The 18,840-nt window shown below is 44.9% G+C and overlaps 1 protein-coding gene across 4 annotated transcripts in view; it reads right to left on the reverse strand.

Annotated features, from left to right (window-relative positions):
* The window catches only part of col27a1b (collagen, type XXVII, alpha 1b), a 707,279-nt gene that overhangs the window by 522,122 nt on the left and 166,317 nt on the right, over positions 1-18,840 (reverse strand). For all 4 annotated transcript variants that reach the window (XM_087998238.1, XM_087998237.1, XM_087998236.1 and 1 more), the window contains one exon: positions 432-1,885. In XM_087998238.1, the coding sequence (XP_087854364.1) occupies positions 432-1,885 (1,454 nt within the window). The remainder of the gene's footprint in view (positions 1-431; positions 1,886-18,840) is intronic.

Below are 18,840 nucleotides of genomic sequence, written 5' to 3' on the forward strand. Positions count from 1 at the left end.
CTCTCCTCATATGTCAGTCCCGCCATCCCCGAAATCAGCCTGGTGAAGCTTCGCTACGCTCCCTCAGGAGCAAGTGCATCCTTCCTCAGAAAAGTAGACCAAAACTGTGCACAATATTGTCGGCCGCCTCACCAAAGCCATGTACAACTGTAATAACTGTACTTGATACCTCTTGCAATGAAGACCCACATACTGCTTGCCTTCTTTACCGCCTGCTGCGCCTGCACACCTAGTGCACAAGGTCCCCCAGCACACTCCCCTCTCCCAATTTACAGCCATTCATATGCTTTATATTTTCAGCAACAGCAGTGTTTTGCTTCATTTGAGTGTTTAACTGTTGTGCGTAGTGGTCATTTCAGAAACAAATGTGTATGTGACTACTTAGGAGCCAGGCCCTCATTCGACGTTCAATGGAGATAAAGGAGTCTTACCATTGGGCCTGGGTCCCCTTTGATACCTGGGAGCCCTTGAAGCATCGGGTCAACAGTAAAGCTTTCCATCCCAAAGGTCTGGTATCCATCTGTGGCAGCAGGCGTTACCGACACCACGCTATAGGTAACTCTGGGGTACGATGGCGTTGTGGCTGGTATTGGCTCAGTTTCCCGGCCCACTGCTTCCTTCGAGGCAGGCCTCCAGGTCTTGGCGGTTTGGCGTTCGGTCTTCCGCGTGGCCGGCACGGTGGCAGTTGGAGGGGGAGCTGGCACGTGCCCAGTCGGCGTGGTCGTCGCGTGCCTAGTAGGCGTGGCCCTAGCGTGCCCAGTCGGCGTGGTCGTCGCGTGCCAAGGAGGCGTCGCCGTCGCGTGCCCAGTGGGCGTGGCCCTCCCTCTGGAGTCTTGCTTTGCGGCTGCGCCGGCAGGAGCTCGGCGGGGAAGCCCTTGCTGGTTCTCCGACGTCGTGCTGCCCTTCCCCGTGGATCTGGCCGGGGTGGGCGCCGTGGCCTCGGCGTGAGGGGTCAGCTGGAGGAACCCAACGCTCGGGACGGGGGTAGTGGATCTCAGCGGCTTCGGACGGATGGTGGTCGCGGCCTCCTGCTGCTGCTGGATGGGGAGCACAGCGGGCGGGGCCGTGGCGCCAAACGCCGTCCGCCTGACAGTCCAGGGGCTGAGATTCGGCGACGTCGGGGCCAGGCCCAGCAAAGCCACGCTCTCGCTGAAGCTGTTCGCCGGTCCGCTCCTCTTCCGCAGCGTCAACGGAGAAGGAGACGGGGCAGAGGAATTGGGGAAAGGCGGCAAAAGAGGGAGGAGGGGGAGGAGGTTCGGCCGGTAAATATCAGCCTGCCTGCACTGTTTCTTGATGTATTTGCAATAATTATGAGCTGCCTTAGCGGAGGGATAAATATCAAATTGACAGACAGCTCCTTCGAACTGCACCGAGTGTTGGTCCAACTTCCCCAGAAGAAAGGAACCTTCTGGATCCAAAGAATCCTCTTTCTTGAAATGCAAATTTGCATGAGTGCGATTCTTCCCACAAGAAGTATATAGAGTAACCTTTCGACTTCTGATGGTGATGGCCATGTCGTGCCACTGGCCATCGTGGACATCGTAATCGAAATAGACAGACTGTTTGTGTCCCACATACACAATGATTTTGCCAGGAATGAACTGCATGCCAAGCTGCAGTCTCTTTCTCTTATTCCTGACGGTGAATAGAAAAGCATTGTTGACACGGTGGGAGCACACGCTCAGGACGAGGGTGAGGTTAGTGCCATAGGAGGCAGGGATAACAGCTGCTACAGGTGCTTTGATGCGAGCTCTCGGTGTGAGAATGACGCCCAGTTTAAAAGGAATGACCCCCTGAGGAACAGAGCGAAACGTCATGGAAGATGGCGATGCCAGTGTTTGTGCTTTTTTCCCAATAAGGCCCAGCCTTTGGAGAATGTCCACATCTGAAAGATAAGACGAGAAAGGACGTAAGAACTCAGTCCACACAAAGATCTCATTTGGGCACACACAGGGTTATCCAGCACACTGCTGACAAGGTATCACAGAATCCCTATGGTGTGGAAACAAGCCATTTGGCCCATCGAGTCCATGCCCACCTTCCGAAGAGCATCCCCACCCAGACTCACCCCTTAACCTGCTTTTCCCATCATTAATCCATCGAGCATGCACATCCCTGGACACGATGGGACAATTTCCCATGGCCAATCCACCTAGCCTGCATATCTTTGGACTGTGGGAGGAAATCCATGCAGACACAGGGAGAATATGCAAACTCCACAAAGACAGTCACCCAGAGGCTAGGTGGGTTCCTGCCACTGTGAGGCAGCAGTGCTAACCACTGAACCACCCACATAATCTAAACTGATTAATCCCATTTGCCAGCATTTGGCCCATTTCCTCTAAAACCTTCCTACTCCCAAGATGCCTTTTAAATGTTGTAATTGTACCAACCTCTACCACTTCCTCTGGCATCTTTTTCCATACACGCAGCACCCTCTACATAAAAGGTTACCCCTTTCGTCCCTTTTAAATCTTTCCCTGCTCACTTTAAACCTTTGCCCTCTAGATTTGAACTTCCCTACCTTGACAAAAAGACCATGTCTATTTACCCTATCCATGCCTCTCATTTTTATAAAACTTCAAAAAGTCATCTGTCAGCCTTCAATCCTCCGTGGAAAGTAGCCCCAGCTTATTCAGCCTCCTCATATAGCTCAAACCCCCCTAGTCTCAGCAACATCCTTGTAAATCTGCTCATTTCCTTTCTGGGAGCATTTCAATAGTACAGGTCATTATCCTGCAGACTGGTGAAGGCCAGATGAAGTCATGTTTCTCGGCAGCTCAACTCTCTCACAAGCAATTCTTTCGCTCACTTTATCAGATTGGACAGTTCCTGAAGTACTCGGAACATTGCTATATTAAGCACCAGACCCATGTCAAGGGCCAATAATAGTTTACAATGCAAATTGGTTTAAATAATAATTTCCTCAAGTCACATTTCTCATTTGTTTTGGTTAAGTTGCCTTTCCAGAGTCACGTATTCACTGCCAGGATTGCACTTTTTGAGACATTACAAAAGATGTTAGATAAATGCAAATCTTGCCTCTTTCTTTCCATTTACTTCACGGATCTCTCTAGTTTAGTCATGAATGTTGAGAGTTTCTTCTTTCAAAACTAAACCTCAGAACCCTCCTTGCTCATCACTGTTATTAAGTAACGTTAGGTTACTAGTGGTGGTTCGTAGCTTAAAAAAAAGTCACAGTGATGTGGTGGTTGAAATTCCCAGGAAGGAAAGGCTTAACATATGAGGAACGTTTGAGGACTCTGGGTCGATACTCAATGGAGTTTGAAAGGATGAGGGGGGATCTAATTGAAACTTACAAAATATTGAATGGTCTAGACAAAGTGGACAATGGAAAGATGTTTCCATTGGCAGAAGAGACTAGAACCCGAGGGCATAGCCTCAGGGTAAAGGGACGTCTCTTTAGAACAGAGATAAGGAGAAACTTCTTCAGCCAGGCGGTGGTGAATCTGTGGAATCCATTACTGCAGAAGGTTGTGGAGGACAGGTCATTGAATGTATTTAAGACAAAGATGGGTAGGTTTTTCATCGTTATGGGGAGAACATGGGAGAACGGGGTTGAGAAACCCATCAGCCATGATTGAATGGCAGATTCGACAGAATGGGCCAAATGGCCTAACTTCTGCTTGTATGTCTTATGGTTTAAAACCTGTTCAGTTGTGTGTGATAGTATGTTTGGATACAAAAAAAAGAAAATGTAAGGACTTGGACACTTCGGATGGAAGGAGTTGTAAGACTGTAAGTAGTCAATGAACTCAAAAGTCTTGCTCATCCATTTCATGGACTGGCTTGGATCCAAATGACCTTTCATGGAAAGCTTTCTCCTCTTCTTCTAACATTCTTATTCTCAGTCTTGTGCTTATAGAGGTTTTCATTGAACCTTTGAACAACTATCTGAAGAAGTGAAAGTGAGTTCCCATTATAAGAAGACTGCATTTGTTTAGAATTCAGACAATTGATCACACCATTGAGTCTCATAAAGCCAAGGAAAATCGTAACCTCAGACTACCTTTTTTCCTAAAAACATATAATCAAAATTCTCCCCCTGTCTTATTTTTTCCCTATTTACCTTGGCCACAGTTTAGGAGCAACTGGAGAATTCATGATTTGAAAAAAAATTCAGAAAGAGAGAAAACCTTCAGTGTTTGTGTGTGTTGGAGCGTTCAAGACAGCTGATCTAGTGCAGTCTCACTGGTTTCAAACATGACTGGAAACAGACCATTTTTCAAGGTAAGTTATGTAATGGAGCCAAGAGAACAAACTACAGGAGGAAAATAAAACCCTGGTTGTACTGCACATTAAACATTGGATCCTTTCCAATTTGGTTTCAATCCAATGTGCTCCAAAATAAAACCCTACCAAAAGCTTCAACGCTGAATCAGTGCCTAATTAAATCATGGCTCCAGTATCAATTTACACCAGTTTAATAAATTCACTATTACCATTTTCATTTGCCAATTAGAGCATCTTGTTTCAGTATAATGGAGCTAAAAAACTGTATAAAATAAACATAAACATTGTTGAAAAAGAGAGCAGAATTGCTGAAGTTTTTCCATCTTGCACTCATCAAGCCAAATGCAAGATTCCAAATTTCAAATGATCATACTAAGCTATATGACAATAGGAAAAGATGCTGATTGAATGGACCCTGGAGCTGAATCTAATGTAAACAAATAGAAATTTGTCAAGACTCCTAAAATAGCCTCCAAACCTGTGACCTCTACCATCTGAAAGGACAAGGGCAGCAGATATGTGCAAGTTCTCCTCCAAGCCACTCACCATGCCTTGGAAACATATTGCTGTTCCTTCAGTGTCATTGGGTAAAACTCCTGGAACTCCCTCCTTTACAGTGCTGTGGGAGAGCCTGTAGCATATGGCCTGTGGTGGTTCAAGAAGGGAGCTGACCACCACCTTCTCAATGTGGAAAATAAGCACTGGCTCCACCAGTGACACCCAGATCGCAAAGTTGAATTAATGAGTACATCATCACATTATTAGCCCCACAGGTCAACAGGTTCAATCATTAAATATGCCTTACTCTGATCTTCGTGGAAAGTTTGATTAATTTGTGCATCAGTTAACAGCAAGAGATGCGACTATTGAATTTTTTTGACCCATAATTTTAGATGACTCTGTAATGAGTAGTGTTCCAAATCTGCAAGGATTTTGGGGATGGCCAGAATTGGAGAACAGCTAAGATCTCAAGGTTGGAAGAGATTTCGGTGATGGTAGAGGAGACAGGTGGTGGAATGGCAACAACGCCATGGAGGAATGTGAAAACAAAGTTTGTGGCCCAAGCGATGAAGATGCAGCAGAAACCAGAGAGTTACCGAGGCTGGAGGAGACCACAGAGGTGATGTTGGGAAGATGTTTCCATTGGCAAGAGATCCATTGGAGGATCTGAGGGCACAGCTTTAGAGTAAAGGGAAAACCCTTTTGAACAGAGATAAGAAGAAACTTCTTCGGCCAGAGAGTGGTGAATCTATGGGATTCATTGCCACAGAAGGCTATGGAGGCCAGGTCATTGAGTATATTTAAAACAGAGATAGCTAAGTTCTTGATTGCTAAGGGAACCAAAGGTTTTGGGGAGAAAGCAGGAGAATCGGGGTTGTAACACCTAATAGCCATGATTGAATGGTGGAGCAGACTCAATATGCCGAATGGTCTAATTTCTGCTCCTGTGTCTTATGGCCTTATAGGTGACATCAGGGAGGGATTTGAAAACAAAAAGATACAGTGTTGGGAAGGCGGCCCACGTCAATGCACGGCTACGGAACTCATTCAAATTCTACGTATGGATACAGACCTTCAGGGTAATGGTTCCACGACTGCGAGACCAGTTTCTGTTTCAAGAATCACAAAACCCCAAATTAAACTGTTCACTGCCACCTGGGCAATATAAACACAACACAATGTGCACATGTACTTTTGTAATTGTGACAACCTCTGTTCACTGGACAGTTAAATCTTAATGTAAGCTGGAGAGACACTTGGCTCCCTGCTGACATTGGAAAGATTAAAAATGTCGATGGAAAAAGGGACACAGGCAGTTCAATGGCTCTGAATTAAACTGCACAACTCGCAGTGATGGAGATGTTGCACAAAAACTGACCCATAGATGCATAATGCGTTTGCTGGTTCCTTTACTATCCTTATATACATTGCATATTTTAGATCTCTACGTGCCAAATGCAGCTGATAAGAACATACAGAGACAAAATTGGGTAAACCTTCTACTTGACACACGAGAGATGACATGGAGTTGAACCACCAAACTCGTGTCTCGAGCTATCAACAAATGGCAGATTTGGTCATGTGGGTATTGCAACATATGGGCAGAATTAAGGTCAGCTGCCTCACAGAATTCAATTTGTCTTGGTGTTCCAAACAAAACATTTTAATTACAATCTCACTCTCCCTACAGACCACATCCTTCTTTAATCATAACTGAATCTGTATTATACAGAAATAGTGCAAGAGCATGTCAGAAAATACAGCGCTAATCATTCGAAAGCCAGCCTGAATATTTTGAGCATGAGGGTCTTTATTGCAATTTAAGCACAACTTACAAATTGAAGAACAAATTTGCTTTCTAATTTAGAATTAAGAGAGGAAGAATTGGATTAGAAGAGGCTGTTAATTGCTCGAAAGGTTAAACAGTTTGATTCTTTTTCCCAATCTGCTTTCCCTCCTTATTTCCCTCTGTAGGGCCCCAATTTGTTTTCCATCTCTCCACACTTCCGCCTTTTAGCTAGATGGTGATCCAGTCTTGGCAATTGACTTTCCCATAGTACAGTCCCTGCCAGGAACCTGATCATTTTACTAATTCACTTTTTAGACTGATGCAAAGACTGAATCTCACAGCGATCCTGAGAGGCCAGATTAAGAGTCAACCACATTGCTGTGGGGTCTGGAATCACAGGTAAGAATGGCAGATTTTTTTAGACCCAAAGACCTTTCGTAAACCAGGATGTGGAGATGCCGGCATTGGACTATGGTGGGCAAAGTCAGAAGTCACACAACACCAGGTTATAGTCCAACAGGTTTATTTGAAATCACCAGCTTTCAGAACGTGGCCCTTTCACCTGACCAAGGAGCAGTGCTCCAGGCTTTTAAACCTGTTGGACTATAACCTGGTGTCGTGTGACTTCTGAATTGGTAAACCAATGGGGTTTTCATATCAATCTGTGGTACTTGGTCATCACTGAGATTAGTGTGGCAGATTTATGAATTGAATTTAAATTTCCACCAGTTACTAAGGCAGGATTCCACATCCTTCTGAATTACTCATCCATTGTGATGTCACAGTCACCCCTCTATATCCTGTTCCCATTTCAGTTCTTCCTTCATGCAGTAGTTATCACTGATTGACGGTATGCCCTGACTCTGCGCCATTGCAAACCCTCCTACTTTAACTGAAAACATATCGCAATGCGAACTGACAGGTGTTGGCCATGCACAGGAAACTGCAGCGTCAGTGAGAAACATGGCTGCAATGATTAAAACTGACAATGGAATCCATGCAATCAGAACGGATTGAACATGACGTCCTGACAAAGCCAAGAAATGACTGCAATTCCTCCTTTAACATCTGCATCACTGAATTCACTAAAGCAGCAGGACAAAAATAAATGCATGCTAAAACGACGCACAAAATGGAAACTTTTTGCCTTGAGCTCATCAGGACCGGGATGCAAAACACTTAACTTCAAAGGGAACCCCAATTTATAGGGAAAGACAACAGGCTGATGATTATCTGGTCCAAAGCTGACATAGAGATGCAACAGGACTTTGACACTGTGTCTCTGTAAAAATGAATATAATGCAGATGTGTTGACTTTGCACAAATCTAGACCACAGTGAATTCTAAGCTTATATTTTCATAATGTTCCTCTGAAGAAAGCAACAATGAATGTTGGAAGTGAGTCCTTTTAGTTTTCTCAAAACCAGTGAGATTATTATTTACTGTAGTCATGATACAACCTCTGTGATAAGGTCATATTGCTGAACCGGAGATTTCAATATCAGAACCAGTGAACTACTAAAGGAAGACATACTGAGGTCTAACTAATTGGCTTTGACACAATAATACAGCAATGGAATTATTGACTAACCACAGGAATTATTCAACAACAGACCTAGTAATTGTTCTTGAAATATACCAGTGATGGAGAGTTTTGGAATCCACTGGTCCAAAGTTCCCCACTTCCTTCCAAGTCTCCGTCAATCACCACACGGCAGAACTCAAATTACTGACCAATGTCTTTCAGAAAATAACGTAATTTATTTCATTTGCTTCAGAACGAGGCAGTATTGATTGCTTCCACCATCACCCTCAGCAAATGGTTCACAATATTCATCACTGAGAAACTGGAGGGCATTTTAACCATTTTAACTGTCGTCTGTAGAGAGAAGGTTGAGAGGAGGTCTCACAGAGATGTTTAAATTCATGAGGGGTTGAGACAGATGAAAATCCATCTCTTTTGTCAGAAAGGTTGAGGCCCAGAGGGCATAAACGTATGGTGATGGACAAAAGAACAAGAGGTGACACCTTTTCACCCAGCGAGTGGTTAGGAACAAGAACACAGCCTGAGGAATCCGACGGAGGCAGATTTAATCTCAGCTCGCAAAAAGGAATTGGATCATGATCTGAAGATGAATGATTTGCTGGGGAAATGGTGACAGAGTAAGATTAGCTGAGAAGAGAGCTGGTGCAGACATGACAGGCTAAATGGCCTCCTTCTACAAACCTGGGGTCAACTCAAACCTGGACGGCGGTTAAGCCTTAGTATAAAATAAAACAAAGAGCTGTGGATGTTGGAGATCCAAAATAGATTAAAACAGAAATTGCTGGCGAAGATTCAGCTTGAGTCATAGAGATGTGCAGCAAGGAAACAGACTCTTCAGTCCACTTGTCCATGCCGACCAGATATCCTACATTAATCCCACTTACCAGCACCTGGCCCATATCCCTCTAAACCCTTCTTATTTTATAGCCATCCAGATGCCTTTTAAATGCTGTACCAGTCTCCACCACTGCCTCTGGCAACTCATTCTGTGCATGTACCACCCTCTGTGTGAAACGTTTGCCCTTTCAGTCCCTTCTAAATCTTACCCATCTCACCCTAAATCTATGCCCTCTAGTTCTGGACTCCCCTACCCCAGGGAAAAAGACTTTGTCTATTTACCCATCCATGCCCCTCATGGTTTTATAAACCTCAATAAGGTTACCCCTCAGCCTCTGACGCTCCAGGGAAAACTGCCCTAGTCTATTCAACCTCTCCCTATAGCTCAAACCCTCCAATCCTAGCATTGAACTTGTAAAACGTTTCTGAACTTTTTCAGTTCTGAAGCATCACACTGGAGACAAAATGTTAACTCTGCTTTCTCTGCACAAATGCTGTCAGACCTGCTGAGTTTCTCCTCCAATTTCTGTTTATTTTTTGGTTTTAAGCCTTAATATGCTTTGCCATTGGACAGAGAGAGATAGGAGACACCCAGCTAACTGATGGGAAGATTTAAATGTCACAAAGATGGAGCATACAGTGGCAATATCATTGGTGTCGTAATCCAGAGGCACACGTTAATGATCTGGTGAATATCTGGGAGCTGGTGGAATTAACATTCAGTTAATAAATCTGCAATTGGAAAGCTAGGTGATAATGAAAAGTCACTGACAAGGTGATCCCCATTTCTAATAGCTTTATGACTATCATCTTGTTCATGAATGCCCTTTAGTGCAGGGAATCCTAACTTTGTCTGGTCTCCATGTGATTCTATGTAATAACAAATAATGTTGTCATTTATCACAAGAGGGTTGGAATGTAAAAGCAACGATGTGCTACTGAGACTTTATAAAGCTCTGGTTAGACCCCATTTAGAATACGGTGTCCAGTTTTGGGCCCCACACTTCAGAAAGGACATACTGGCACAGGGGCATGCCCAGCAGCGATTCACACAGATGATCCCTGGACTGGTAGACCTAACATACGATGAATGGTGAGGATGCTAGGATTGTATTTGTAAGAGTTTAGAAGGTTGAGGGGAGATCTAATAGAATGTTACAAGATAATGCATGGCTTAGAAAGGGTGGACGCTGGGAATTTGTTTCCCTCAGACGGGGATACTAGGACCCATGGGCATAGCCTTAGAATTAGAGGGGGTCGATTTAAAACGGAAATGAAGAGACATTTCTTCAGCCAGAGAGTGGTGGGCCTGTGGAATTCATTGCCACTGAGCACAGTGGAGGCCGGGACGTTAAATGTCTCCAAGGCAGAGATTGATAAATTCTTGATCTCGCAAGGAATTAAGGGATACAGGGCAAGTGCGGGTAAGTGACGTTGAAATGCCCATCAGCCACGATTGAATGGTGGAGTAGACTCAATGGGCTGAATGGTCTTACTTCCACTCCTATGTCTTATAGTCTTATAATGTCATTAACACATGACTCTTAGCTGCCCTCTGCAATGACCTAATACAGCACTCAGTCCAAAGGAAATGAAGGATTGGCTACAAATGTTGGCTTTTCCAGTGATGCCCATATCCCATGAAAGAATAAAATGTAAGCCACTTGGCATAGAACACTCAGTCATGTTGACTGATGCCAACAGCCTGTGAAATGTGATCATCTACATAATGTCTACATAATAACTCCTCACTGTCTTATAGTTCTAATTCATGTTTGGTTAGCATGCAAATCAATACTCTTCACTGTACCTCGGTACCTGTGATGATTAGATTAGATTCACTACAGTGTGGAAACAGGCCCTTCGGCCCAACCAGTCCACCATAATAAATCAAATCAAACAAAATCAATGTGTAAAGTGCTTTCCAGCTCATTAACTGTCTTTATTCCTTCCTGAGGTCAGTATTAGTTGTCCATCCCTAAATGCCCTTGAACTGAGGGTCACCTTGTTATGCATCTAGAGTTACACACAGAGCAGATCAGGGAAAGACAGCAGACACCTCTAAAATGCCATGTAGATAGATTTTTTTTGACAATTGATGACAGTTGTCATAGTCACCGTCACTAGCTTTCAGTTCCAGATTTATTCCTTGAATTTAATTGCTACCAGCTGCTGAGGTGGGCTTTGAACTCACTTTCCCAGAGCATTTGGTCAAATTAACAGCCCAGTCGCATCATCACCATGCCACTGCCTCATCACTAGGAGGGAAATGCGGCTGAGTGGTTAAAAAGATTGCGAAAGGGAAGATGAAAGTGGTGATTCCGGCTACATGACCTACATTTTCCAGCCTGTCATTTGAATCAGTGTCCTATAACCCAAAGGACAACACGGGAGGGGTTGGCAGGGACAGACTCTGCCAGAGCCCCTCACTAACTCTGAAACCCAGGGCATGTCAGCTACCAGCAGTTCAGCCATTGAGGCAGGATGGGAGTGATTCGCTCCCACTCGACTGAAACCACACAGTTTGCAGTAGCAGCAAAAGTAAACATAAAGATTGGCACTCGAAGGATATACCCCTGGGAATGAAACACAATTCTAGATTGTTAAGTTTGTTTAATTTTTGAGTCTGTCTGAATATAATTTGCTTGCACTGTGTTCCTAATTTTACCTGTCATGGAGCAAGTGTCATTTATGATGAATGGTACGGAGAGGGCTCAGAGCTGATTGATGATGCTACGTGGAAGGGAAGCTTGACTGCTTTGTATCGGGTCAGCAAGCTGGCTGCCAGGTGGAACCTAACCCTGCCACATGCCTTTTGAAACTGCCACTGGTGTCCCAGTGAGAATGGGCTTCACCTCTTCCTCCAATGGGGCACTACGCTGGGATCATGAAGACCCCCCCCCCGATACAGTCTGTTGTAGAATGCACAGACTCGCTTAGTCTCGAAGTGCAGCTGGTGCATCCTGAAGGTGGGGAGGCCTCTGCACTTGTCCAAAACACACCGTTGAGCAACATGACTGATTGGGGGAATGTCACTTCGTGCCACATGTTTTCAACTGGAGGCAGCTTGAAGACAGAGATGAGGAATCTTTTTTTTCTCTCAGAGCATTTAGAGTCTTTGGGATTCTCTTTCTCAAAAGGCAGCTGATGCAGAATGATACTTTGAAGGCTGAGGTGCATTGATATTTGATTAGCAAGGAGGGTAAAAGATTATCAGGGGATGTTGGAGGAATGTAGAGGTGAGGTTAACAATCAGATCGGCCACAATCTTATGGAATGGGGGAGCAGGCCTACTCTTCTTCCTTGTTTGTATCTTGGGTCTCATTGCTCCCCATGCTTTAAGTGGATTTAAGGGGAACTTGTAGATGGTGGTGTTCCCATATACCTACTGTCCTTGTCATTCGAGATGGTTGGAAGGTGCTGCCTCAGGAGCCATGGTCAGTTGACTTGGACACAGCAGTTTCTCTTCGAGCAGACCACGGATGTTCAGGTATATTCAGGGAGCTGATGCCTTGCCAATATAATCCATGTTGCGGTCATCACTGCCTGGGAGCCCAAAGGGTTGAGCTCAGGTTCCCTCTCTCTGGCAGAGCTGCAGCTGGTACTGAGCTTGCGATGTTGAACCAACATCAATCACCAGCTAGAAACTGGAGATCAGATGCATAGAGCCCCGACATCGTGAACGTCACAGGCAATGTAGGCTGCAATCGACTCCAAGGTGGTGAAAGAAAGCTGTCAGAGGAAGCGCTGTTCTCAAAATCCTCTCACTCGGGCGAGGAAGCAGGTGTGAAGCCTCAGTAACTCATGCAATCTCTTCTCTTTGCCAGTCAGTTCTTCGATTGCCACTTTCACTGGCAACGTTGGGATGCCAGTGGAATGCAGGGCACCCATGTTTCCAGTTGGAAATCCCTGCCAAAATTGCCTAACGTATTCTTAATTGGCAACTTGTCTCTCCAGAGGGGAGTTTCTAACACACAGTTGGACATCCCATAGATAAAGGGCACCAGGAGAGTCAGAAATCCAGACCCGCTTTAATCCGGATATTGATAGGATCAAAGTCCAAGGGAAATTAATCTCCATGTGAACACAATCGCTGGTGCTCAAGGAACATAAGCATACATCATTCATTCAATGAAGCAAAACTCACCCAAAGACGATTAATTAGGATTTAGGATTAATTAGTCAAATAAGATTTCTCAAGGACCCAATCTCTGAGCACAATCCAGATAATAATGTCACAGTTTACATATATGCTTTTTAAGTCAAACGGCATACCACAGCACTAGATTCAGAATTAATTCTGTTGTACCACTTCTGTATTCCACCCTGCACTGTGTAACATTCTGGCTGCAATAAAGAATATAATAAGAAACACTCTTCACTCAGAATCTGTTTCAGATACATCTGTCAGGTGTCAGGATTTGGCAGCGAACGGTGCAATATCTGCTGAGGAAATCCCTCTTTCACATCATCCAGCAACAAATTTAGCTCAAAATAAAGTGGAGGTTCTTAAATTAGATTTGAATCGTTGGTTTGATAATTGATGCAATGTTTAATTCGGTGAGTGCAACTGGCATGCAGTCTATCGTGGAGAACCAGGTTAAAAGCTTAACATGTTATATGCAATCTGCAACAACAAATTAGTATTTGGAAATAAAGCTTTTTGCCATTTCAGACATCTGTGACTTGTTCTCCCTGCAAACATTGCCATTTCCTTCCACATTGGCTGACAAAACAGCAACAGACATTCACTTTACATGCAGGACTTTTCAACTCAAATTATTTCTATGCTAGTACTTAGGGTGAAGGTGAGAAAGGTGCAGTGGGAATTCATTCATGCTTTCACTACAATCACTGATTGCATTTTGAGATGGCACATAGCATTACATAGAGTGTCACCTCTACACTGCAGCCCAATGCCACCTACTGCCTGGAAACAGAGGCAGGAGTTCACTGGGAAGGGTGTTCTCTAAGTAGTGTGTGACTATAAATCAAACTGAAATTTAGTTGTGGGCATTGAATTTGCCTTCAAATCTCAAAAACTGCAGAAGAAACAGTAAATTAATCCACAACTTATAGAGGCAGTTAATCCTGTAAATCTCCTCTGACACCACCTTCAAACCCCACTATTGTTTCCTTCTAGAAGGACATGGGTGGCAGATGCATGGGAAAACCACCCCCTGCAAGTTCCCCTCCAGGCCACTCACCATCCTGACTTGAAATACATCGTTGTTAGTTCACCGTCGCTGCATCAAAATCCTGGAACTTCCTCCTTAAGAGTCCCACACATGGAAGACACTGGTTCAAGATGACAGCTCACCATCACCTCTAGGGTAATTTGGGATGGGCAGCAAATTCTGGCTTTGCCAGAGATAACTAATTTTCATTAACAAAGGCCTATCAATCAGCTAATAGAGTGGTTCAGTGGTTAGCACTGCTACCTCACAGTACCAAGGACCTGGGTTCAATTCCACCCCTTGGGCAACTGTCTGCATGGAGTTTGCACATTCTCCCCTGAACAGTGTAGGCTCCCTTTAAGTGCTTTGGTTTCCTCCCACAGTCCAAAGCTGTGAAGGTGAATTGGCCATGCTAAATTGTCCCATAGTGTCCAGGGATGTGCAGGCTATGTGGATTAGCCATGGGAAATGCAGAGTTTTGAGATTAGATTCCCTACAGTGGAAACAGGCCCTTCAGCCCAACAAGTCCACACCAACCCTCTGAAGAGTAACCCACCCAGACCCATTTCCCGCTGACTAATGCACCTAACATTATGGGCATTTTAGCATGGCCAATTCACCTAATCTGCACATCTTTGGACTGTGGGAGGAAACCGGAGCACCCGGAGGAAACCCACGCAGATAACGAGGAGAATGTGCAAACTCCACACAGACAGTCGCCCAAGGCTGGAATTGAACCCAGGACCCTGGCGCTGTGAGGCAGCAGTGCTAACCATCCCATGTCTGGGAAGGATGCTCTTTGGAGGGTCAGTGTAGGCTGGTTGGTATCTTTCAATTCTCCCATTTCTTCCAGATCAAGGGGGTAGCCATGAGCCCCAGCTATGCCTGTCTCTTTGTTGGCTACGTAGAACAGTTGATCTTCTGTAGTTACACCGGCACCACTCCCCACCTCTTCCTCCGCTACATTGATGACTGCATCGGCGCCACCTCGTGCTCCCGCGAGGAGTTGAGCAGTCCATCAACTTCACCAACATATTCCACCCCGACCTTAAATTCATCTGGACCATCTCTGACACCTACCTCCCCTTCCTGGACTTCTCCATCTCCATTAATGACGACTGACTTGACACTGACATTTTCTTTTTTTACAAACCCACCAACTCCCACAACTACCTGGATTACACCTTTTCCCACCCTACCTCCTGCAAAAATGCCATCCCGTATTCCCAATTCCTCCGCCTCCGCTGTATCTGCTCCCAGGAGGACCAGTTCCACCGCAGAACACACCAGATGGCCTCCTTCTTTAGAGATCGCAATTTCCCTTCCCACATGGTTGAAGATGCCCTCCAACGCATCTCATCCACATACCGCACCTCCGCCCTCAAACCCCACCCCTCCAACTGTAACAAGGACTGAACCCCCCTGGTCCTCACTTTCCATCCTACCAACCTTCGCATAAACCGCATCATCCGCCGACATTTCTGCCACGTCCAAACGGACCCCACCACCAGAGATACATTTCCCTCCCCATCCCTTTCTGCTTTCCACAAAGACCGTTCCCCCTCAGTGACTACCTGGTCAGGTCCACACCTGCCCAACAACCCACCTTCCCGTCCTGGCACCTTCCCCTGCCACCGCAAGAATTGCAAAATCTGCGCCCGCATCTCCCCCCCCCCCACCTCCATCCAAGGCCCCAAAGGAGCCTTCCACATCCAAAGTTTCACCTGCACATCCACCAATGTCATTTATTGTATCCGTTGCTCCCGATGCGGTTTCCTCTACATTGGGGAGACTGGACGCCTCCTCGCAGAGCGCTTCAGGGAACATCTCCCAGACACCCACACCAATCAACCACACCGCCCTGTGGCACAACATTTCAACTCCCCCTCCCACTCTGCCGAGGACATGCAGGTCCTGGGCCTCCTCCACCGCCACTACCGATGCCCGGAGGAAGAATGCCTCATCTTCCGCCTCGGAACACTTCAACTCCAGGGCATTAATGTGGACTTCACCAGTTTCCTCATTTCCCCTTCCCCCACCTTAGCCCAGTTCCAACCTTCCAGCTCAGCACTGTCCTCATGACCTGTCCTACCTGCCAATGTCCCTTCCCACCTATCCACTCCACCCTCATCTCTGACCTATCACCTCCATCCCCACCCTATTCACCTATTGTACTCTTTGCTACCTTCTCCCCAGCCCCAGCCCCACCCACCCCCTCCCCACCACTCCAATTTCTCTCTCCACCCTGGTGGCTCTCTGCCTCCATTCCCGATGAAGGCCATTTGCCCGAAACGTTGATTTTCCTGTTCCTCGGATGCTGCCTGACCTGCTGTGCTTTTCCAGCGCCACTCTGATCTAAAAACTGAATGGTATCTTTCCCCACTGTAGGGATTCTATAAGTGATTGTGAGAATGGGTCCTACCTACTGTCATTACAAAAATGACTGCATTATTACCTTGAGCGCAGTTCAAAAAAGGAATGAATGTGATTGCAAGATTATTCCAAATCATTGAGAAAGTCATGGTAACCGGATTGGTACTGGCTCTATATATTCACTGAAAGCTTGTCCAATTATGACTGAAGTTAAAGATTTACACAATCAACACAGTGGTGTGTATTCAGATTGGGAAGCCTTTTATTACTCGATAAAAACAGAAAATGCTGGCAGATCTGGAAACACCTTTGAAGAAAAACAGAGTTAATCATGTTTCAGCTGAAAGGCCATAGATCCAAAATGTTAACTCGGTTTCTCTCTTCAGAGATGTTGCCAGAGCTGCTGAGCACTTCCAGCATTTTCCGTTGTTATTTCGGATCTCAAGCTTCCTCAGCATTTGTGTTTTGGTGTGTAGCAGAGCTAATGGTGTTTTCATGCGTGTTTGGATTTTATCTTTAAGAAACTAGCTATTCTTTGCTAATGGAAGAAACAGAGCTAAATTATTTCCAATAGCACAACAGATGCAGTCTGAAACCTAAATAATTGGCCAAGTTACCACTCTGGTTAAAGTTAAGATGTTTTATAAACAGTCAAGGAGAGGGACTGGAAAGAACTCGGTGCAGCTCTTCAACCTCAGTTGTAACACCAACAAACAAAAGGAGGATAATAATGAGCATTTTCATAGTATCCGTAATATAGACACATCAGCAACAAAATGAGCCAAGTTTATTCAATCTCTTTAATAAACTGTGCACAACATGATAGGTTAGCTCAGTTGGCTGGATGGCTGGTTTGTGATGCAGAATGACACCAACAACACAGATTCAATTCCTGCACTGGCTGAAGTTACTATGAAGGTCGCACCTTCCCAACCTCTCCCCTCACCTGAGGGATAGTGACCATCAGGCTAATCCATCACTAGTCATCTCTCTCCGATAAGAAAGCAGTCCCATGCCCCTCTGGAACTATGGTGACTTGTACTTTACACTAGCTTGAAGGAAGACAGTGAACACAGCAGAAATATCCAGACATTCACACGATTGCACCAAGAATATGGGTTCGAATCCAGCCTTGTTAGCTGATAAAATGTAAATGTTAAATGAATGAGATCTAGAGTTTAAACAAATCTAGTCTGAAAATCAATCGTTGCAAAACAAAAATCTGATATACCAATGTCCTTTAGGGAAGGAGTCGATAAAATGTGGAGATGGAAAAAGCACAGCAGGGAAGTTGACATTTCAGGTCAGAACCTTTCTTCAGGACTAGAAACTGCTGTCCTTCCCTGGTCTGGCCTAAATGTGACTCCAGACCCACAGCAATGTCATTATCTGCCAGCTGAAAAAGCCCAGTAAAGCCACTCAGTTCAGTGACAAGGTGGCATCAAATAAGGCTGCTCCCATCCTATGAAAGATTTATTTTCAGAAAATACTCAACTCTTTATTCTGCTGCACCTGAGGATTTGTAATTTGCATAAAATTTCCACTCAAAGATCTTTGTGCCAATGGGAACTATAAGTACAGAAATGAACCCCTAAAATTTGCAGTGAATTGCATGATATTGAACAACAGAGGGATAGGTTATTTGATTCAGATGTTAACTACTTACCCCACAATTATTGTCCCCATTCCCTCCTGATTCCTTCTCTCTCTCTTCCACCTCTCTTTCTCTCACTCTCCCCCTCCCTCTCTCTCTGTCCCACTCTCTCTCTCTTTTCCCCCTCTCATTCTACGCCCCTCTCTGTCCCTCTCTTTCTTTCTCTCATCATTCCTTTTTCTCTCTCTCTCTCTCTCTCTTTCCCCCTTTCTCTTTTTCTCTCATGGTGCAACAGCATTGCTGTAAATTCAGTCTATCTTAATAGGTGCACCTTTACTATAGCTCCCATCACTAGCTGACAGAAATTAAGGATTAAATTATCAGAATCATGCATTGCACTGCCCCATGATTTGAGATAAAATGCAACAATTTAAAGTTTAACCAACACAAATCAAGCCATTGATGAGGCTCCAACGAAACCATCCCATAGATCTCATTAACAGGGCTCAGGTAAGAAACATGATCACATACTAGGAGGCAGGAATAAAGTTGTACAATTTTAGAGATAAACTAAGAAAAAAATTGGTGTTTATCAAGCGAAGTCAAACAACTGTAAACTCAAATTGTGAGGAATTCTGTAAGTGTGCTGGAAACCAAAACCAGACTGACAGTAATTATTATTAAAATAGTTGAACCATGTAGGAACATAAAAACAGGAATAGGCCATTCAGTCCATCAAGCTTGCTCAGCCATTTCTTACAATCATGAC

This window comes from Chiloscyllium plagiosum, unplaced genomic scaffold (genome assembly GCF_037043375.1).
Source record: "Chiloscyllium plagiosum isolate Xiang-an unplaced genomic scaffold, Cpla_swu_hap1 HiC_scaffold_21, whole genome shotgun sequence".
NCBI lineage: Eukaryota > Metazoa > Chordata > Chondrichthyes > Orectolobiformes > Hemiscylliidae > Chiloscyllium > Chiloscyllium plagiosum.